At 34.0% G+C, this 24,684-nt stretch overlaps 1 protein-coding gene across 1 annotated transcript in view; it reads right to left on the bottom strand.

Annotated features, from left to right (window-relative positions):
• The window catches only part of EPHA5 (EPH receptor A5), a 173,826-nt gene that overhangs the window by 13,101 nt on the left and 136,041 nt on the right, over positions 1-24,684 (bottom strand). The window contains exons 10-13 of the mRNA XM_030818860.1: positions 19,926-19,987; positions 18,295-18,504; positions 14,968-15,117; positions 3,114-3,307 (exon numbers count right to left, since the gene is read on the bottom strand). Of these exons, the coding sequence (XP_030674720.1) occupies positions 3,114-3,307; positions 14,968-15,117; positions 18,295-18,504; positions 19,926-19,987 (616 nt within the window). The remainder of the gene's footprint in view (positions 1-3,113; positions 3,308-14,967; positions 15,118-18,294; positions 18,505-19,925; positions 19,988-24,684) is intronic.

Genomic DNA, 24,684 nt, shown 5'->3' with positions numbered 1-24,684 from the left:
TGCTACCCACTGTAGATACGTGGGATAATTTGTGCAAGGCCGATCGATTTTTCCTAGAGGAAACTACCTACTTCCTAGAGGAACTTATGCTCATTTCAGTAAATTTATCTCGAAGTTAAGAAACTATTTATTCTTTATTTTACACTTTTACATAGAGTGTTTCTTAATTCACCTAAGAGTGGTAGATCATGAAAAACAAAATGTAACCCCAAATACAAAACAAAACTTAATAGAATCAACTAAATCAACAGACACTTTTAATGACACCACATTCATACTCTGTGGCCAATAATAATAATAAGGATGATGATGACTTTTAGAAATGTATCTTAAGGGAATAATCAGAAAAAAATGGCAGAAGGGAACTAAATATTAAAAATAATTTATGTGCCCATCATGTAAATTTACCTAATTTACATGTGAAATTTACTTAAGTAAATTGCAACTATAAGAAAAAGGACACAAATACCTTTCTCTCTACTCAGATTCTCTCTACTTTCTCACACTCCATTTACCTTTGAGTATAGTTTCTTCAAAACCAATTTTATAAAAATTACTCTAGTTGAGATGGGCAATGATCTCTCTTTTGCCAAAAATCTGTGAGCACTTTTCAAGCTAGAAAATGACTGACCTCTTAGAAACATTCAACCAACACCACTACCACCTCCCACCTCACTCTTGAAATCCTACTCTGTCTCAACATTGTTTAAATTACAATTGTGTGTGTGCATGTGTGCGTGTGTGTGTGTGTGTGTGCTGGATTCTCCTCAATCTCCTTTGCCTGCTAGTCTTTTTTTTTCTTTTTTTTTTTTTCCTGACTTTAAAACTCTAAGGGAGCCAGGACTTGGCCCTATATTTTTCTATTTAGGCTATAACTCCACTATAGACAATTTTACTCACTTTCATGTCATTAGAAAGTATCTACTTTTTAAAAATTTTTGTTTCCAGACTAAGATTCTTCTATATCCGTATGCCTATTTTGTACCTCCATATTTCTCAGAGAAATATGGCCCCAGGTCCAAGACCACACTCCTCATCTCCACATCTGTGTGCTCTTGAAGTTCTCCCCATTATACAGTATGATGCAACACTCCACCTCTTCCCTGTCCTCATTTTTCTCAAAACCTATCACTGTGCATACCATCTATTCAACTTCCAATATATTGTACAGCCGACCACTTCTCTCCCATTCAATATTAATACCACCTTATTTCAAGATATCATCATGTCTCGCCTGCACAATCTAACCTTCTAGTATTCATCTTGAATTCAACTCTCACTCCCCACTCCAAAACCAAACACACAATTGGCTTTGAGGTTTTTATTTTGTTCAGCATCTCTTTCCCAACAGTGCATTGGCTTCATCAAGGCAAATACTTAAGTCTATTTGCTTAATGCTGTATCCTTAGCACCTAGCCCACAGCATGACCCAGAGTATAAAGGTGGATAGATGTTGGATGAATAAATGAATATGTTATAGTGATTTTTAGCCATTAGGCATGAATTGTGAGAAAGAGAATTGCAGAAAGAAACAGTTGGAGAGTAAGATCTTGTAGTTGAAGTCATGAAAGAATTGCAATTTTGATAATAGCAAGGTCTAGAATATAAGCATGGACAGGAAAGTAGAAGGTAGATTTGAGAATAAAATCATTGGAGAAAAATTCAAGATATTTAGAGATACCGGAATATCATCTATATGGTTATTGAAATCATCAACTCTTGTGACATAGGTAGGGATGGAGAAACAGTGAGACAATGGACCAGGAACTAACAATTTCTAGAGTCAGGATATGCAGATGACTGAATAAAGGAAAGGTAGTTAGTGGTACAGTTGGTCTTAAAGCAAAATTTGTTTAAAAAAAACTTAGAAATCTGAATCCTATATATTGCATACAAGGAAATAAGAAAATTATTTAGAAATGTTTAAATGCTCTCAAGCTATAATAATGATGCCTATATAAATTAATATAATTAAGAACATTAAGTTTTTTTTTACTCCTTTTGTATGTCCATTTGTGACAATGTAATATAATTCAAACAAGTAGATGAGAGAAAGTCTTAATATTTTATGTGACAATAAGCAATTTAAAAGCAGATATTTAGGGAACAACATAAGGAATAATTGCTAAGAAGATACATTCTCCATTTGCTACCACAGGAAGTTAATGATGCTTGAACAGAGTTTGATGATTCATTCCTCATTTGTATTTAAAATGACTTTTCATTTAGCAAACAAATGTTATGTCAGAATCATAGAACTTTCTTAACTTTATTAACAAATTGTTTCTCATTTAGTCCATGCGAATAGGCAGCCAATTTAGTTATTAACATAACACTTTCTTGTAAAAATAGACAACTGCCTCAAACATAGTGAAAATAACAGTCTGGTAAATTTTCTAGTGCAGAATCAAACTGATTTATTTTTTGAGAAGATAATTCTGTTTTTCAGAAAAACAGAAAGGCATGCTTTACAAATATGAAACATTATTTAAATGCATTCATGTGCTATTCAGAAAAGTAGAAAATATGCTCATTTACTCCCACAGATTTTCTCCACAAGATTAGTCATTTATTAGTTTTAAATCTCATTCAAACTACACACTAAATAATTAACCAAAAATCTGTGTGCAACTGGATAAGAGCAAAAGGGTCCCTAAAATTGTCAATGTTTCTAAAATATAAATACTAAAATGTATTCTAAATAAATCAAAGAGTAATTATTGCTAGATATCTCTGGTTTAAAATGTATCAGTGGTTAATTGGCTTTTTCTTATGTTATAATCTTATATTCCTCCTCCTCACCTATCCTCCAAAATTCATGAAAATACACACATTTAAGTTTTTTTTTATGCTACCTGAATGTGGCTATAGTTCATTTTTCTGAAACCTGGCAAGTCATACTATTAGATTAGGTATAGGTGATTTTAAGTATCATTTAGTGACATATTTCGTTCATTGTAAGAGAGTAACATGCAAAAACTATATCCAATAAATTAGTGTCATATAGATTCACAGATTAATGTCTATACAAGAATGATTTAATTGATAAAATATTTGTGACATCAATCTGAATTAGCTACATTCTGGAAAATCACTCGGATCTGGCCTTGTACCTGCATGATGCATTAACCAGCGTCTTCAGACTACTTGGGTTACGTATCAGCTTGTCCAACATGTTGACTATTTCATCAAACTTGGGCCTGCTATTTCGGTCTTTCTGCCAGCAATCCAGCATTAACTGATAGAGAGCAGCAGGGCAATCCATGGGGCTTGGCAGACGATAGCCTTCCTCTACTGCTTTAATCACCTGTATAAAGCAAAACAGAACCAGCACCCCAACACCACAAATTTAGCATAGAATAGCTTTAAAAATGTCCCACTGTCCAACTTTTATCCTTTCTTATCCTTACTCTTGCAATAACAACTAGCATTACTGTCTTTAAAATCCACAGCTATTTCCATTTGCTGCAAAATACAACATAAAATAAATATACTATCATCATATAAAAAGATAGGCTTTTTCACATATTATAAATAAAATAAATGGTAATCATTTTTTTCTTAAAATCTTGGTGAAGGGTGATTTGTAAAATTAATTGACATAAAATACACAGTTCATGTTTTATTTATCCTTGCACTCCAGAATCAAATAGAGATTAAATTTTCCAGTGATTTTTCTGAAAAGTTAATGTCTTTTTAATGAAAAAATATGTGCACAGCCACATTTTTAAAGTAATAGAACTGTAATTTTACTTCAAAAGAGACTTTTGGATGGTAAATGATGGATAAGTCAAAGGCTAAATTAGCATAACTGTTTCATGTATCATTTAATAATGTCAAGGTCTGACTGTTTATTATCATCTGCTGATTTCTGTCAGGAATCTGGAATGACTGTCTAGTAGCACAAGAATTATAAATATCCTTGATTTTAAATGTAACCACACATATGAGTATCAGCCTAATTGTGAGGTCATTTTATCAAAAACATTTGTAATGTTGCTGCCCCCATCAAAATACCTAACTTAAGAAGAAATTTCTTTATGCTACCAAACACAGCAATACAGGTTTATTTTATTATTAAAATTCAAATATTTGAGTGATACTAAAACAAATTTTAATGAACATATTTCTCAATATCTTATTTTGCATATTTCTTTAACAATTAGTCTTAATTACATTTTTTCACAAAGAATTCAGAATTGATTTGATAAATGGAAAAAAGATTAGGAAATTTACAAAGATAATTCTAATTTTTTTTCTTTTTCTGCTGGCACATAATAATTGTACATATTTATGGAATACAGAATGATCTTTCAACACAGGTATAAAATATATAATGATCAAATCAGGGCAATGAGCATGCCCATTACCTCAAACATTTATTACCTGTGTTGTGAATATTCAAAATCTTCTCTACTAGCTTGTTGAAAATATACAAGAAGTTATTGGTAAGCACATTAACCCCACAGTGCTGCAGAACACAAGAATCTATTCCTTCTACCTCGCTGTAATTTCGTATCCCTTAACCAGCCTCTCCCCCTCCTCCCTTCCCCTTCCCCTTCCTGGCCTCTGATAGCCACATTCTACTCTTCTACTTCCATAAACTTATTTATTTCCAAAGACAATTTTTAAGCATTGGAAAGAAAGCATTCTCCTTATGATAAATAAAATGGCACCTGACCCAGTGCAGTGGCAGATGGAAAGAAGATTAAACGGTACTTTTAAAAGACACAGGAGTAGAGAGGATAGGAAAGTAGTTAAAACCAAGCAAATTCAAGCCTATCACATTGGATGGTAATTTCTGTTAACTTTAGGCAAGCACATTTCTGAGGGTAGAAAATGTTGTCAGACATAATTTGGGACTTCTTTTATTTGAAGTGAGTAGAGAACACCCAGATGGCAATTTGCAGGAATCTGGCTAAAGCATAGGAGATGCTGGACTGACAATATAAAGGTAAGGGTCATCAGCACTTGGCCACAGCTGATGTAGTTTATATCCCCCCTGGAAAAGCATATAATAAAGATTCCTAGAAATACCAAAAGTTAAGTGCAAGCAGAGAAATAAAAAGTACTCAAGGACTCCAAAATTAAATGATCAGATAAATTGAATAACTTTGAGCAAAAGACCTAAGAGCAGCCCACTACGTTAGTTAATTTACCTCAAAAACAATACAGCAATTAAAAGGCAAACTCCAGGAGATAATGTTTTCAGTAATTATAACATACAATTAACATAGCTTATTAAAATTTATACATATTGAGAAATAAAATAATAAAACAACAGATACATGAGAAACATACTAGCCAATAATTTAAGAAAGAAATAAAAATGCTAAACAAGACTTGAAAAATATTTATTCTCACTGATGATCAAATAAATATTTTTAAAAATTATCATTTGTACGGATAGATTGATAGAAGTTTATTTATTTGTTTGCTGATTATAAGGTGCTAAAATAAAGCATCCTAATACAAATGGCTTAAGTCATGTAATGTGTTTGCTATGCAGTGAGAATAGTAATTCTTATTTATTCAAAACATGGTTTATTTCATAATTTGCCCTTTCTCTAAAGCTGCTATCAATTAATTCGATTTTTTTCTTTAGCACCTTTTTTTTTTCAATAATCCTTCCTCCATTAAGCACAACAATACAGATGTTTAGTTTAAACACCTTAAGAAGTTATTTGACCTGTGAAGATATTTCTAGAATTTATTTCTTAATCGGTCTTATTTTCAGGTAAATTTATACTTAGAAATATAATGCTCTGTCTCTATATCAACTTAGAACTGGGTCCAGGTAATTAGGTCATGAAATTTAATTCTAAATTAATTGTTAGAATTTATTTTAAAAATAGATTTGGAACTATAACTTCACATTTTATATTAGAAGTTTCCTTTTTTTTTCCATTTCTAATGATTGTTTATAATAGTTTTGGGGGAAAGAGATAGCATTACTACTCTGGTAGGTTTTAAAATGATGGAAATCTACCAAAAATCACAAAAGTGCAATTTAGGTGTTCATTTTCCCATGCAACTTATATAACCAAATGAGTTATAATCTCGATGGACTTTCTCATTACTATTAGATTTGTTGATACAGGTTGCCGAGATGAACAAAGTAAAGACAATTAGAATGAGAATTTTTACAGGTAAGCTGGCACCAGTTCAGATATGCTATATCTGAAATAGTATAATATGCTATGCATTTTCTTGACATTAACATGTAAACTAATAGTCTGAACACAATACTGCCTCTCTTTCCAATTCCTAAAAGCATAACTTAGCCCCCTATATGGTATTATTCATGTCATGGCAGGGCGGCTCTCTGCGCTCCTTCTATCACATAAGTGTCACTGGGTTAGCATTTTTAGGTGTATATACCTATTGTGGGTATGGTTGCTTTTCCCGCCCACAGATCTTCAGCCAGCAGTAGGAGTTTTGAAAGGCTTTATTCACAAACACAGAATTCCACATAGTATATCACCCATCCAGAGTATGCCTTTTGCAAAAAAGAATCTATGAGGACTTAACTATCACAAATAGTTCTAATAAAGACCCAAAACACCTCTATTATTAAACACTGAAATAAATGTGAGCTATACATACATTTAAGAAAAAGTGACAAAAAAAGTAAGATAATTGCTTATTTGCTTATTCCAGTTTAGGGCTGCAGGTGGCTGGAGCCTATTACAGCAGCTCAGGGCACAAGATGGGAACCAACCTTGGCCAGGACACCATCCCTTTGCAGGACACCCTCACATTCACGCCACACTCACTTGGACTGGGACCGTGTAGATACACCAATTAGTCTAAAGGGCATATCTTTGTATATGGAAGGAAACCCACACATACATGGTGAGAACCTGCATGCTCCACACAGACAGTGGCCCTGGCTGTGAGTTGATATATTTGTTTTTCTTACCAACGTTATAACAAAGTGCTGTTGAACAAAATTATGTTATTCCAAGAACTTTTGTACTTCATGAAGTGCTGATAAATTTGTAACAACTCCCTCTCCCTGGGGGAGGACAAATTTGTAATATTTGCATTGTGACATGGTGTAAATACTCTCTCTATACCAATTGTAAGCTACTAACATGGTCTCATTCAAGTAGAAATGTTCTAAAAATACGCTAGCTGGTACAAGCTTGTTAGAGCACACCAGCACACATAGCTCATTATCCAGAAGCAACAAGACACAGCTGAAGCACCAACATGGAGACAAGATTCTGAAAGTATGGATGTTATTCTTCATGTTGCGGGATATAGATAGTCAGAGACTTCTGTGTTGTGCTCCACTCCCAGTGACTCTTGCCAGAAAACACAGCAAAGCTCCATTAAACTAACAGCTATGAATTACTCGCGCAAAGAGATCAGCAGAAAAGGAGTCACCATCATGGCAAGGGTAACTGACACTGAGCAGCAGGAAGCGGTTGGACTTCTTTCTCACAGTTGGGGCAGACAGGAATATGTGTGAAACCCCCAGGAATGAGGAAGTAGATCAGACTACCAGTTAAGCCACCACGACCTGCCAAGATCATAGTGAGGGGGATTCAGAGTGGACAGTGGAGGAGGAGGAGGATAAGGAGCGGGTGAGCTCCTAAGATCAACTATAGCTACAGGCTGCAGTTCATTTAGTAACCTGCCTCTTCTGAATTATTTCTTAGGAGGAAGTGCCCACAGGACCATGAAACAGATGCTTTCTGAACCTATGTGAAGTAGGTGTGCCATGGCAAGAGAATAGAGCATGGCAATCATAAACATTTGTTTCTAGACTCTTCACCTGCAGAGATAGTAATTGACCAACAACGCTAGCTGCTGTGCTCTAAAGCCCTTCATCACATGTGCACCTGCATAAAGCTTACTTTATGCACGTTGCTTCCAGGCAATTATGGAGTATGGCAAGGATAATAAGACTCCTTTAGAACGGCATTTCTCCTCCATAGCTTGCACCCAATCATCCTTCCTTCATTCCATCTCTACTGTACCTAGGGACATACTTGTGTCACAGTCTGACATCTATCCTGGCTTCCCTTCATCCCTCCTCAATTTTTCTTAGAAAAATTTTCCTTAATATCTAATTATTTCCTGTTGACTTAGGCTTCTTGGAGGGCCTAGATTAGCTTATGGATTATGTCAGTCATAGCCATGCAGACTGTTTGTAATTATCTAAATTCATCCATATTACAAATCTACAAGATAAAAATTATTATACACATTTCACATATGAAACACCTCAGGTTCCAAATAATTAGAAGGTTTAAGAAATTGCCCATCTTTAACAGCTAAGAAGTGGGGGTGGCAGCATTCACAAATGAAATATTTTTGTCATGAAAACCTGTGGTCTTTCCATCCTGGTGCTGAGTCACACCATTGAAATTAGAAATTATCATCACTCCACTTCAACACACACCAAATAAAATAATTTGAGAGAGATATGAATGCCACCCTATAGAATCATATTTATTTGCATCATAAATAAATATACATATGAATGCCACCCTATAGAATCATATTTATTTGCATCATAAATAAATATACATATGAATGCCACCCTATAGAATCATATTTATTTGCATCATAAATAAATATACATATGAATGCCACCCTATAGAATCATATTTGCACCACAAATAAGTATATATTTACATATTATATATAGTTACATTTATATAAATTATTGGGTGTGTATATATATATTATATATATACACGCTATATAGCTCTCTCTCCAGAATTAAAATGAGCGATTTTGGAAGATAGTGCATTCTTCATCACAGGAGATGTGAAAATGTAGGCTTGAAAACTGAGTGGCAGGAAGATTAGGAAGATTATAGGAATTCAAGCATCAGCTGTGTGTTTCCATGAATTAAGTTCTGTCTAGGGCTTGAGTACCTATGTTGCTAGGCATTTACTTGAAATCTCACATATAGGAACTGTTACTATGAGATATGAAGCTCCCTACAAATGACTAGAGTTTATGAATATATTTCTGGAAGTAAACCCAGATGACATAGAAATAGTTTCAGATATATCAGTTTTATTCTAAGATTCTAAGATATATCAGTTTTTATTCTAAGATAGTTATTAAAGATATACCGAGTATGTTTTTTTCTTAGTGCATCAATGTTAGATCAGTAGACTTCCAGAGATTAAAGAGATCTTAGAAATCTTCTGTTGAAGCCTATTCCCTTTATAATCATTGAAACTGACCAAGAGTTGTAGAATCCAAGATGACTGGTTTAAGTCCAAGATTTTTGTTTTGTTGTTGTTGTTAAACAGCCAGGTACAGAAATTTTGAGCTGAAGAACTGATAATTTTTTATGTGTCATTTTTTCAAAAGCATAAGAATTTTCATGAGGCTACTAGTTCCTAAAATAATTACTTACATCCGAGGGTGGCATTATCCTTAAAAGATGAACATTCTTTGGCCAAAGACACTAATTTTAGATTATATAGCAATGAGGCTAAGGAGTCAAATAATTTGCTTACTGTCAAATCTTAGTAATTTGCAGTATTTGGATGAGAACTAAATTCCTCATACCCCTTCTTTAGTTAATTACAACATACTGACTCTTTGTTTTAGCAAGAAATATGTCAATAATATAAGCAATATACATAATTCAATATACATAATACAATATTCCTAATATGTTATTCCTTATGTGTTTATGTATATTGCTTATATACATATAATTTATACTGCTGATATATGTATATATGTATATCTGGCACATCAGAAATGAAACAAAGAATAGAAGGAGGAAGAGAGGCACACCCAGTACAAAGCTAGTTGATCTTTTCTGGAGTCAAATAGTCTTTCTGCTTTACAAGTAAGATCTGGGCCAACAGAAGTAGTAATAAAACGACTGGATTAAAACTGGCCAGAAAAAGAAAGCACAGAACCTGACTTTCTAAAACCAAAAAAGGCAAAAATACTTCTAATATAAAAAGATTAAAAAACAGATCACTTAAATTAGTTTTTAAAATATTGTGCAATCTATGTACTTAGTAGAATCTATACAGTCATATACTCTGCAATAAATATAAGAGAAAGACCTTGTCACTAAAAATAAAAAGGCAACAAAATGAAATCTTTAGTTTTTATTTTAGCTTCTGAAAAATCTTGACATTTAAAGTGTTTACTGTCAATAAACAGGCTCCTACGGACTACATGATATTATCTTAGCTTCTGAGCTTGAATCAGAGTTCATGGTCTGATATTTACCTAAAATCACCTTAGTTGTTCTAGTTTATTTTCGTTATTGTCATTACAGGTTTTCTTTGTGATAGAAGAGGCGATCCTAAATCAAAAGACTCCTACTGCTGCATTTTGTCCTCCTGACACAGAGGAAGATCTCGTCTGTGAGATTTAGATTATCCTGCATGTCTTGGTAACGTAACATTTTCATAGTGGCAAAGCCCTTTAAGAATCAGATAGCATCTGGAATGTAGCGATTATGGAATATATCATTTGAAATTGCCAAATCAGTACTTCTACTTTGTTTTCTGAGAATTTTTCTCCAAAGAAATATTTAGTGATTGTGATCATTAAATATAGTTGATTTATCATGTTTCTTGGATACAAAATTTGGACAGAAATTAAGGCATAGGAAATTTAGTGCTGTATCTGAAAACTAAAATGCCACTTATGAACTAGCTGAGAAAGTAACAATGCATGCATTGGACATTGTATTATAGACAGATATTTTAGAATGATCTTTAATTGTATGATCATTTTCTATAAACCTCATTTAAATTCTTAGAAAACCAAGTAAAAGCCAAACTATTAGTTTTTTTCTTTCTTAAAACTTCCTGAAACGTTACATAAGCAATTTCTAGTGTTTTTATAAGTAATTTGAAATACAGTTATCTGAAAGAGTATCAAGACACTCAAATAGCTGAAATCAGGAAAATAAAATTAAAGGCACAAGGAAAAATAAAACCACAAAGAAAGCACTATGAGAGTAAAAATAGAGGATACTATAATGTTAAAGAAGTGATTAAGCATTAGATAAATGAACTTTTATTCACTTATCTATGCAACTTTATAGTGCCCATCCACAAAGAGTAGTGTCATTGACTCAGCACTTTGATTATGCGATTAGCCAATGAGATTTTAGCAGACATGTTGCAGGCTGAGATGTAATTGGGCTCCTTCTTACCCTTCAGCCATTTTGCAAATGAGATCAGGTTTGGGCTAGCTGCTGGTCTCAGGAGGAAAATAAGAGACTTGTGGAGGAGAGCCAAGGCATACTAATACAGACCCACTGGCCCCCAGGAACATAAGAAAGCCTAGTCAAGATGAGCAGTTATGAACATTCACCTAGCGCCAGTGTTTGCACTGGTGTATAATTGTGTCTGTGACAGATACAACTGTATTAGGCATAATTCCTTATAATGTGGATGATCTGCTGCACAGCTGGGAAAAACTAATAATTCTGAGTGACAGGATCAGAATTCAAAATATCTCAAGTGTGAATCGAAGTCAACCAGGCAAATAGGGGATGAATGTTTCCCTTGAGTGAAGTAGACACATGGTAGAAACCAGTATATTAAGGCTCGCTGCCAGGATGGATTAAAATATTTTCACAAAAATTAAAGGGAAGAATGGCATTGCAATGAAGTTTAGATAAGATAGAAATGAAACCACGCAGTGTTCTGCAGGGCCTGTTAGCATTTGGCATTTATCTGAAGAATAGAAAGTAGTAAATGGGTCTGGTCTTAGTCTAGACTAAGATCAAGATCAATCCAGAGTAATCATATATTCAATTGAACATTTTATATTTTATATTAAATTAGAAAGCTGATGTAGGACTATTGGTTAGAAATGAAAGACAGGTAGGAGACATTGATTCAATTGGAGACAGTGTGATGCTTAGATACAAAAATTTTGGAGAACCAGATTGAAATTTCTGGTATCACTTTCATTATTTCTGTGATGGTAAATAAGTCATTCAACATCTCCAAGCTTCAGTTTCTTAATTGTAAAACAGTAATAATAATAGCATCCCTCCGACATAAGGTTGTTAAATATAAGTATAAATATGTGTAACAGGAATTGAATGATATAGTTTTGCCATAGTCCCGCCGCTAAAATCATAAAGCTGAAGACAATATATACCATTTTCCCAGATTTAGAGAAATGCCAGTCAGTGCTCCCCTCCCCAAGCCAGGTAAGCAGGGCATAAAGAAAACCAATTTTAGCAATTTTAAGTGACTACAAGAAGGGGAGACTCATTGTCATCCGGTGTGCTTGCTGAGAAGCAGAAATCCGTAATTCCAATTTGCTGTTTCGATCAAAGAAGAATGCTATGAAATCATTCGTGGGAAAGCTGATGTGTGACCCTGGCTTTTCTTCTGGGGAAATTTGAAGAAGGCTGGCTGGAGCAGCCTGCAACAGATATCTGCAAAGAGAAGGCACTGCTAGTGCATCCAATAAGCATGTGTTTCTCTCCAGTAAAGTGGACGCAGAGCTGGAACAGTAAGAGACTGTCAGATGGGGAACAGACAGCAAGCGAGAGGAACTATGGGAAGGCGGAGGACACCCTCCTCCTCTAGGGGCCTTGCAGAGAAAATGGCTTCATCAAGGCTCTGTGGAAGAGCTCAGACAACTCACTGGAGAACTAATGCCTAGGCAATTTGTCTCACAGGAGGCATCAATATCCTCACATTATGAAAGCAATCATGCTTCTTCTTCTTTTTTTTTTTAATATGGAGTCTCGCTCTGTCACCCAGGCTGGAGTGCAGTGGCGCCATCTCGGCTCACTGCAAGCTCCGCCTCCCAGGTTCACGCCATTCTCCTACCTCAGCCTCCCGAGTAGCTGGGACTACAGGCGCCCACCACTGCACCGGGCTAATTTTTTGTGTTTTTAGTAGAGACAGGGTTTCACCGTGTTAGCCAGAATGGTCTGACCTCACGATCCACCCGCCTCGGCCTCCCAAAGTTCTGGGATTACAGGCGTGAGCCACCGCGCCCAGCCCGTGTCTCTTCTTTTCTTTCTTTTTTCTAATTTGTATTTCTTTTATTTAAAAAGTTAAACATTTTTTCATACATTTATTGGCCATCTGCATTCCATCCAACGTATCTTGCCAAATCTTATGCTTTGCCTATTGTTTCTATTTTTCTTAATGCTTTCTTAAGCCTCATTGTATATTACACTTGTGTTTATAATGCAGTATTGAAAATATTTCATCAGTCTAAACCTGTATTTCTTACGTTTTGTTGTGCATTTTTCAACACATAAATTTGTAATTTTGTTAGTGAGAACTATCAAACTCTTTTCTTAAATGGCTTATGGATTTTTCCTGTTTTTAAAGAAAGGCTAAATATAATCAAAAATGTTCTTCTATTATTTTATATTCTGATTTTGATATTTCAATATTTATTACACCTCACATGTATATTTTATATATACATGTTGTGAAGTTGTGGTTTCACTTTGTCTTTTTTTATTATTATATTTTAAGTTCTAGGACTTCATGACTAAAACACCAAAAGCAATGGCAACAAAAGCCAAAATTGACAAATGGGATCTAATTAAACCAAAGAGCTTATGCAGAGCAAAAGAGACTTCCATCAGCGTGAACAGGCAACATACAGAATAGGAGAAAACTTTTGCAATCTACCCATCTGACAAACAGCTAATATCCAGAATCTACAAAGAACTTAAATTTACAAGAAAAAAATCAAACAACTCCATCAAAAAATGGGCAAAGGATATGAACAGACACTTCTCAAAAGAAGACATTTATGCCCCTTCTTTTCTACCTCTCCACCCAAACTGATCCTGAACAATCCAGATACAGACTTTGGCAGAGGAGGAGGGGCAAATACCTGACCATACTTGATTCACACTGTAGGTACCTACAGTTAGGCTAGACCTCCAGTTGTGGAAGACACTTTGAAATGCATATGGACCTCACTTTCAGGTTGGACTAGAATTTTTACATTGGAAAGTGAGTGTTAATTACCAGCATTGTTGTTTCAACAAAATTCAGCTGGAGAGCTATATAGTATCTGTCTAACCAACCCTGAAGGCATGACAGAGGGAGGTTTTATGGAGCATGGATGACAGAAATAATGGGAGTGAAAAAATTGTTTCAGATAAGCACATTATTAAATTAAAACTGTTCAATAGACTAGCTTTACAGTGAAGTAATAAAATAGTTGGTAAAGCACTTAAAACAGTGTATGTCACATGTTAAGGGCTCAATAAATGTTAGCTGCTTTTATAATTGTTGTTCCTCAAAAGAAAAATAAGAAATTTCCATATGATCCAAAATAGAAAGGGCTGTATTGAATAGTAATGATGGAAAATTACAAAGGGAAAGATTAAAGAACCATGTGTCAGGCATCACATAATAAACATTGTGAATTTGAACAGAAGATTCTTTCATAGTTCCTTTAATTTTAGGATTCTATTATTGTAAGTATGAATTATTTTTCCATTGTGGGGAAAATCTGGTTTTTCTTTCAAGTTAAATAAACAATACAAGTCTTCTTATATTTTTTTAATTTAAAGAAACGTAGACTATTCCTTTTTATCCTCTCAGAGCATCCACTATTAAATCAATATCATCATCCTTTTGGTTTGGAGTATTAGCTGCCTTTATCAAATGCAAATCATAAAAACTTGCCTGTCAGTATTCATTCTTTGATGGCTCTTTCTTTATCTTTGAAAATGATACTGACATGAATTGAGTGAAACATCACTACAGTACAGCTAAAACTGTCTGGCAAGGGACTGAGTTTTATATAACTGTAACTTACTTTCCTTTGTAATAACTCATTTTGAGCTCCTGCATAAAGGATATTTCAACAACACAAAACAGATCAGAGGGTAAGCAAAGTATTTCATTTTCTTAAGCAACTGTCACTTTCAGAAATGAAAAACACTGTAAGTGTCTTGACTCAGAGAACAAAGCATTTCATTGTCAAGTTGAGAAAGAGTAGTTCCATACTCACATCTTGATTGGTCATCTCCCAGTAGGGTCTCTCTCCATAAGACACAACTTCCCACATTACTATTCCATAACTCCAGACATCACTGGCAGAAGTAAACTTTCGGAAAGCTATTGCTTCTGGGGCAGTCCATCTGATTGGAATTTTTCCTCCCTAAAATTGAAAAAGATTTAAAAAACTTCCTACATACTTCAAATGTGTCTAGGGACAGTGTTGCCTCACTGAAAAGATCTAGACAGAGATGCAGCATTTTTAAGCGAATCTGTTTGACAGCACACAGTCTCTTTTCACATCTCTCAGCCCATAAGCAGTTGTAGACTAACTACTAATTGGCTGTCTAGAAGGTTTCTAGTTTAAATTCTGTGTGACTACTGAAATACGTACAGAAACCACATCTCAATTACAGTCCTCAGCATGGCAGCTCTAAGTAAGGGAAAGCAGGCAGTCAAGCAAACCAGTAAGGTATACTCTCATGACTTTCTAACAGAGTAAAGGACTCAAATTCCCTGGGTGCTTCGTTTCTTTAATACAGAAATTGTAAGTGGAAATTATAGGTTGATGAATGTGCCCCTGAGCTGTTTAGCAGTTAATAAGACAAGCATAAACATTGGAGATATACATATATATGTATATATATGTGTGTGCATATATATAATATATATATGTATATATATATGATATATATATATAACATATATATATATCATATATATATATTTTATATATGTTATATATATATATGTTATATATATATATATTTTTTTTTTTGAGACAGGGTCTCGCTCTGTCTCCTGGGCTGGAGTGCAGTGGTGAGATCTCCACTCACTGTAACCCCCATCTCCCAGGTTCAAGTGATTCTCATACTTCAGCCTCCCGAGTAGCTGGGACTACAGGCGTGCGCTATCATGCCTGGCTAATTTTTGTATTTTTAGTAGAGACAGGGTTTTGCCATGTTGGCTAGGCTGCTCTCCAACACCCGACCTCAAGGATTCACCCACCTCAGCCTCCCAAAGTGGTGGGATTACAGGCGTGAGCTACTGGGCCCAGCCTAATATTGGATATATTAAAACAAAATAACACTTTCCCTTGATGTTGTGTTATTTCTTTTAGACTTGCTTTTCTCTTTTCCTCTGTTGTCTTATTTTTGTTTTTGTTTGGTTCAACTGTTTAAGAGGAGGGTGTCTTGTTTGACTAAACCAAATTAAAAATTATTGAAATTGGATTGGGGAAAATCTTACCATATTATCAAGTTTTTTAATGGCATAAAAATTGATTTGGTAGACTTTCTCTTAGTTCATACAATAAGCACTTTTATATCATGCCTCTTTCAGGATGAAATTATTATTCTCTTAACTTTTAATAGCAGGCAAACCTAGATAACCAAATATTTCATGTAGCATCAAATATATATTGAAAGAAAAAGAGGTGAAGGTTTTCAACATTTTCTTGTAAAAAGACTAACATATGCTTTCCCATTTTGCAGGAAGGGAAAGATTTAATTTACATTGCCAGGGAAAAAATAGGACTTAAATTGCTGTTATGAACCAAAGTTTCAATATATATAAGGAAATAACAGTTTGGGGTCATACTAAAAATTAGTTTGGGAATTGAAGTTAGGTTTGAATTGTTTACTCTTTAGCTATATGGTAACATCATTTGAAGAAGACTTACCTGAAACTTATTCTCATTCATTGAATATTCATAGGCAAGATAGTATTATGAGTCCTAGCTATGCATAGATATTCTATAATGTCTTATTAATATTCCTTTTAGAAATGTCATTTGTTGATTATATTAAACCTTAGCCCATAATTTTTCTCCTGGTCCTCTGATCATCCTTTGTGTCATCAATAAATCTGAAGTTCCTTATCTTCTCATCTCTCAGTGTATAGATTTTCCACAGGCTGCCACTATACCCCATTTCAAAGGAATAAGCCTTGAAGGTTTCAGGTTCTCTGTCTCTCACTTTACTCTGTAGCATAACACACTAACACAGATCTTGAAAAATCTACTTTTCACACTTAACTAAGACACCCACCAATCACACTGGCAATGGATATTTGTATAACCTCAATCTTGATCAGGCCAAATTTATTAAGGGTAACTGTATTCCCAAGAGAATTCTTAATTGAGCTTTCATGTAATGCAAATAATGACAATGATAGGTCTGGAAGAGGTAAGATATCCCCCTAAATACTTTATTGATTAAGCTGACCACTGGAAGCCTTTGTTTGCTTTGATAAGTTACTTTTGCCCTTCAACAAAGTAGAAAGCCCCATGAATCACAAAGCAAAAATGTTTTAAAAAAAACCCTTATAATCTGAAAAGAACTTATTGTTAGACTACCAGTGGATGTAATTTTTAAAAGTTGAATTAGATAAGAAAACTTGTATATTACTTTGAGAATGAGAGACATCAAATTGTATAGGGAAAAGGAAAGAATAACAGATCTCTATCTTCACAAGGGTTTTAGACATTGAGGATATCCAACTTGATGACAATGAGCATATTTAGAATTAAGCAAATATTGCTTATCATAAGGAATTCAAACTCAAAAAGTATGACATTACAGATCACCCATAACATTCTGTTGTAGCAATATGCAGTTTTTCACAGAAAAAAATGTCAATTATATACCATATCAATACAGCAAGCAATTACTTTGATAGAAAAGAGTTTTGACTTCTGTGAAATATGACAATATGAGTTAGTGATCAATTTTCCATAGTGTAGATGTAACAGTTTTTAAATAGCTATTACAATACATCCAGGAAATCAAAACTTTTTGAAGGAATAGCTCTTTTTTCTGCACAATGTAAATCCTTAAAAGATGGGAGCTAGATATTTCTGTATTTATTTTACAAGTAAGGACAGTATAATGCAGAGAGCTTAAACTACCCAATAATATCATACATGTTTACATATTCATACATATGTGTGTATACACAGACACATACACATTATATATATATATATATATATATATATATAAAAAACCTTTCATGTAGGAGATTCTGTATTTAACTCCTTACTTTTAAATTTAAGATGATTATTCTTACATGCTGTATCTATTCTGAAGTAAGATTTTTTATTTTTAGTATCTTCAGAAAAAAATGAATTATGAAACTCAGATATTCTAAAGTTAATATTTAAATTTGCTGATACATAAAAGGAAGAATTTTTTGACTTTTGATTTTCTCTCTCCCTCTCTCCCTCTCTCTTTCTTTTTGATTTGGTTGCAGGAATGCTCTTTTAGCTATTTCTTTTAGAATCTTTAAAAATAAATGACTCTGGTCTAGTGTTTCAGAAATGCACTCTGTTAGATCTTACCCTTGTGGTGTAGGCTGCCTCGGGATCATCTTCCAGTACCCGGGAAAGTCCAAAGTCAGACACTTTGCACACAAGGTTACTGTTGATTAAGATGTTTCTAGCAGCAAGGTCTCTATGCACATAGCCCATGTCAGAAAGGTACTTCATTCCTGAAGAGATACCTCTCAGCATGCCAACAAGTTGAATCACAGTGAACTGCCCATCGTTTTTCTGTAAAGACAATGTAGAAATATTGGTCTAGCAACACCAATCACTGGGGGAAAATATGAGAGGTCTGTATTCAATCCCCCAAATTGATACTATCAGTCACTAAAATTCATATGCAATTTCTATCTGAAGGAGATTGGAAAATGGTAGGAAGTATATGGTTAACTTGGTGATGTTTATTTTTCTTCTGCTTGGTCAAAGCAGATAAAGGTTTTGAAAACCCTGGCCAAAAATCTTATGTAGTTGCCTTTTTCTGCATCATAACTCCTTTATTCTCAGTCATCAGAAGGGTTTGTTCACACCCCAACCTAGTATCTGCCTTGGGTCAACAGCGTACTATTTAGAGGTGATTTAAAAGAAGCTAGCTGGACAGACATTAAGGTAAAGAAGAAATGGACAGAGGAGATAAGGGAGTTTCTGTAACAGCAGATGGGAGACGGGTGACTGAGCAGTGATCAGGTCAATGTTAGCAATTTTTGGAAGTTTGTTGTCTTTGTCAAGGGCACTGAAATTATTTCAGTTACATAAACTCATAAGGCTCAATGGATGGCTATTTTAAAATAAAGGAATGATGTGACTCTAAGAGACTGGAGTACTTAAAGGTATGGTTAGAAAATTTGATAAAATAATTTGGCAGAGTCTGGCGGTAGGAAGAAAAATTTGACTTTTCAGTGGACCATTATCAAATGCATTGCATAGGTCCCTCTTACAATTGTTATCAATGCCACTGTGCTATCACGTTTTCCTACCAATGGTAATGGGCACTATATTAAAATTACAAACTGCCAGCCTATATGTTTAATCAGGCCTACAAATATGTTACATTATCTAACACAAGCTATTTACTAATAAAGTGGGTTGCCAATATTTAAAATTTAGAGATTTGCACATGAAGAAAATCTTTCCCTGAAACGCTGGTGATCTGATAATATTAGCTAGTGTCAATTACCACATGAACTCTGCTGGTGCAAGTAGTGATGGGTCTTCAGGTAGATTAGGAGCACTTATAGGCTGTAACTGGACACCTTTATTAATGACTTGCCTGGGCTATTTACACGTTTTCTCGCTCTGCCTGATAAACTGTGAGAAAATCGAACACTTGTAAGACCTTATTTTTTCCTTTTCTCCCTTTTTACATTTCTTTTTAAAAATTTTTCTTTTCTTCTCTTATTCCCTTTTACTTCTCAGCGTTTTTTTTTTTTTCAAATTAAGACACACTTAAATAAAACTTTAGGGGCATATAATTTGGATATGTGTGAGTTTTCTGAAACAAACCTATGTTCATTTTGGAGTGTAATTATTGTGGCTTCATACATTTCTATTCTATTAAAAACTTAAGCTTTAAAGTGGCCCAAATTCAACTTCAACATCACAGCCAATATATAAATAACACCTTGAATAACTAAATTATTCCCAAATCCTACCTTTAAAAATGTATCTAAAGAGCCATTCTCCATATACTCTGTCACTATCATCACTGGTTTACCTGAAAAGAAAACAGAATGATATAACCTGCTGCTCTTCGATTTTGCATTCTTATCCGGCAAAAGCTTACCCAGAAGTTTTTATTAGTGTCCAAATTGTGTGTGTGTGTGTGTGTGTATATACATATATATATATATAATTTAAGATATTTAAATAAAAATATAAAAAAATAAAATTTATTAAATAAAATAAATTTATTAAATAAAAATATTTAAATATTTAAAAATATTTAAAATATATTTAATATTTTAAAAACATTTTAAAAAATATTTAAAAACTATTTAAATATTTAAATATTTAAAAATGTCCTCTTTAAGAAAGAAGCTAATTCCTGATACGATGATATCTTAGTGTTATGGGTGAGTGAGTCAGTGAGAAAAATGTATCACAAGCTTAATAACAGATTGATATTTAAGATTCACACACACACACACACACACACCCTTGCCAATATCATCACTAATTTATGTAGGAAATGTGTTTAAGAATAATTCTATGAGCTTTAGGATAAATTTTATTTTAATAGCAGTAATGATATAATGTATCCAATACTATTCAGGGAACCCTTGGAACATATTCATCTTTCTAATTCTCACAATTCTAAATAAAAACTCCATCCTATCTAACTGCCCTGTTTATGATCCTTTGAATGTATATTGCATTTTCCTACCTTTACCTCTATGTTTTTGTAACTCCTTTCCTTATGGCTACCTGCCCTTCCTCTCTGCTACACACTTAAAATCTCGATTAACCCCACTTTTCTTTTCATTTTTTAAAGCCCTGTTCTAATTGTTATGTGAAAGATTTCCTTAGCAATCATTAATTATGATGAAAAGGGTTCTCCTCCTTTCATATCTGACATTGACATGTAGCCTAGAGGTTAGCTGGACAGACTCTAGAGCCATACTTCTTGGATTTTCATCCCAGAGCAATCCCTCATTATTATGGATCCTGGGCAGGTCAGTTCTTATCTCTGTGCCTCAGTTTTCTCATATGTAAAATGAGGATAGCAATGGTGCCTACCTCATAGGGTTGTTGTGAGTATCCACTAAGTCACATGGTTATCCAAGGCACTTAAAATAGTTCCTATTACTCAGAATTTGCTATGCAAGGATTTCACATTTTAAAAATACATTTGATCAACTTTGTGTGTTAGCTTCCTTGCTAGATGTAAGCTGACCAAGAGAATAGATCATCTCATTCCATATAAAATTGTGACATTTCATACCTAGTATGTCTGTAATACAAGATGAAAATTGTAAGATAAAAAATTATTGCTATATGAAAAAATATCTAGAAAACAGTTGCTAGTTTTATCATTCCACATTTTCACTATATTTTAAGACACACCCCTTTGCTCTTTAATAGAAACACACGACATAGAACTTGTTTTAATTTAAAGTATTTTGAGTTAAGAAAAAGGAGACCTATGACAATAAAATTACCACATATGTCCATTAATTAACTTTTTAATTTACGAAGAGAAACAAATACTATACAATTGTGAAATGCATTATAATTAATTTAATGGCATTCTTCAGAAGAGGTCTGTATTTCACTGGATAATTGATTGACTCAGGTCATAGAATGACAGGTTGCATATTTACACATATCATATTATCCAGAAGTACAACTATAGATATAGAACATATGATTATTACATATGAAAAAGAAATAACTGGGAAGAAAAAAGAATTTTTTATTCCCAGATCACTTAAAACTCACTGTTTATAATAATAATATAGGACAAGTGAGTCTAATTCTCACTTAATTATCTTCTTATAAAATACTCGAGACAATATTTCTTTAAATGGAATGTGATAAGTGTATTGCAAAGGCAGCCACATTTCCTCATCCTCTAAAGTTTATAAAAGTTGTAAAAATGTTTGTCTAAAATACTTTATTTGACACAGGTTTGTAGATGCCTATGTTAGGTGAGAGATCACATATGCAGAGAATGTGCATTTTGGATGTAATTTAATCTGCACCTTGAAGAGTGAAGGGGTTACGGGTGTAATAAAAGGTGGCCAGAGTTCCAGGAAGAGAGGTGGCACATGTCTATGCATATTGTCAAGAAAGGGCCCATCAAGTTCAAATACAGTCAGAGCTCTGAATATTTTCTTTTCTTAAATCATAAAGTTACAGGAGATGGGGTGACAAATACTGACCTTAAAACTAGATAGAAGTGAAATTTCTTAGTGGAAAAATAATTATTTAGGTTGTATTTGTAAATGGCTTGAGAACAGATCAGGAAAAAATTGATAATGAAATTTTTATCATTAGTATAATTTTAATCTACATTCATGAATAAAAAATGCTTGCAACTTAAACTTTATTTTAACTATATTGTCAGACTCTTTTTAAAGGACCTCAGGCAAACTCTAAAATAGACACAATTCTGCTTTGGGTTCTTTTCGTCCCATTCTCACATCTCAGAGCCCATTTCAGCCTTTTATATTCATCTGAAGTCCTTTTCTTTTAAGAATACAAAACTAATATACCTCTCCGAGGAGTGATAGTCCCACTGTTTGGGCACGGGTATGTATATGTCAGAATTCATATCAGCGATAATGCTGAGGTATCCTGGATCACCCTATGATATTAGGCATTATCCCATCATTTGCCCAGTTTCAGGAATTTGAAAGTACTCAGCGAAGAAACTGTTACTCATATAAAGGGGACACATGGGCAACTCTGGCATTGGTTTTTACCCACAATATAGAAAGATTTCAATCAATTTACAAGGAATAGAGCCAAAAGGGTATGTACCTGACGAAGATCAGCCCTAATCTAACTAAAAGGAGGCCTAGATTTTCTGGAATCAGCCCACAATTCCAGAAATCCTCCCTGTGTGGCTCTTTTACTTGCATTCTGCCTGATCTCTCCCCTCATTTACAGAACTCTATTGAGAGGGTTGTCACATTATAATAAATTGAAAGAACTGAATTCCAGCAGACATCTAGAGCATATAGTCTCAGCTGTTCCTGCTTGGCACCTCTCAGCTCATATCACATGAACAGACGCTGTGCTGCACTAATCTATGTTATCATTATCTACTTTACCCCATGTCCTGTATGTTTTCAGGGCTTTTCCTGCATTTCTACTTATAGCATTTCCAGTGTCTTTCTTCTTTCTTTCGTAGAATTTCTTCTTTCTGCCTATCTTTTTATATTTTAGGCTCTCTTTTTAGAGTTATGGGTCAGTGGTAAATATGACCACTGCTCACCCAAGGGCTAGTGAGTAGGATTTGGATGGAATTCTCATATAAAATTTTCTCTTTCTTTGAAAATCTGTATCTTAAATTCAACCCAAATTCATTGAGCTTAGAAGACAGAATTTATACCCTAAAGAGAATGCACTGATCAGACTACTTATTAACACTGAATAGTATACATTTGGGGAAAAAAAAGGGAGATGGGCACCTGGTATTCATCCTGTAAGATTTTTCAGCTAGTGTCACCTAATTTTAAAAGCCAGATTAATTATTTATGACAGTGTAGGTTGTGATGTGAAAAACAAAAACATTATTTGAGAAAGATGATAAGGACCTAAAACACCTCTCATATTTCACATGATGGGGGAAAAGCAATTAAAATGAATGTTTGCAAACAAGTATGATCTTCTTTTGTTGACAAAAATAAGACACTTCAGGACCCATTCGATTATTTTTCATGCTTGAGTCATTTTAATGCTAATTACATTTAGTTTGGCTTATGTTTTGTCTCAGTTCCTGCTAGCCTGCAAAAATGACATAGCAATAATTAACATGGCTTACTCTAACCCTTGTAAATTCAATAAAACTGTATAAATCATTTTCCATTATCCAGCTTGAAGTACAGACAAAGAGTAGATCTGCCAATAATTTTGAAAGCATGTTATCAAAAATCCATATAAAAAGAACTCATAAAGCATGTCAAAACATGATTTTAATCACAGGGGAGAGTTTTTATATTACTTTATATTATTTACTGAAGGCCCAGCCCAGGGACAGTACATGAAGTAACAGAAATACATTATTTGAGAAATTTACCTTTATTATTGATAACCATAAAAGAGCTCAAATTTATTGAGCATCTACTCTTTATAAGGCAGTTATGAATTTATATTAAAATTCTATAACTGTGATATTATAATAGGCTTTTTCAGAGAAAGCAAGTAAGGCTCAGAAAGGTTCAATATATTACTTGGGTTGTCTAGAGCAAGTTATATAAGGAGTAAAGTTGAGAATCAAATTTATATCTACCTGAATATTAAGGCTGCTTTCCTTTCTCCCATACTGGGATGCCTACAAATTGAAAATATTTACTTTGATTTCATTTTAAAAACTCACAAATATTCATTTTTTGTGTGTTAATACAAACTTGGGAATCACAAATATGTCGTTACTAATTCTTCAACCATTGATGGCAGATCTAGTTCAGGAATTCACCTTTTCTCAATAAATATTCTATTTTTATATGTGCTCATTACTCACATATGATCCAAGCAGTGTATTGTGAACAATCTTGGATTACATTCATAAGAGGTACTTAAAGTAGTTAAACCCACAGAAGCAGAAAGTGGAAAGGTAGTTTCCAGGAGCTGTGGGAACAGGGAAGTGGAGGGTTGCTGTTCAATGTGTACAAAGTTACAGTATGCGAGATGAAAAAGTACTAAAGATCTGCTGTACAACAGTGTGTGTAGGGGTAATACTGTATT

Source organism: Nomascus leucogenys, chromosome 9 (genome assembly GCF_006542625.1).
Source record: "Nomascus leucogenys isolate Asia chromosome 9, Asia_NLE_v1, whole genome shotgun sequence".
NCBI lineage: Eukaryota > Metazoa > Chordata > Mammalia > Primates > Hylobatidae > Nomascus > Nomascus leucogenys.
The sequence above is the reverse complement of the archived record's forward strand: the minus strand, read 5'-3'. Positions and strand labels throughout refer to the sequence as shown.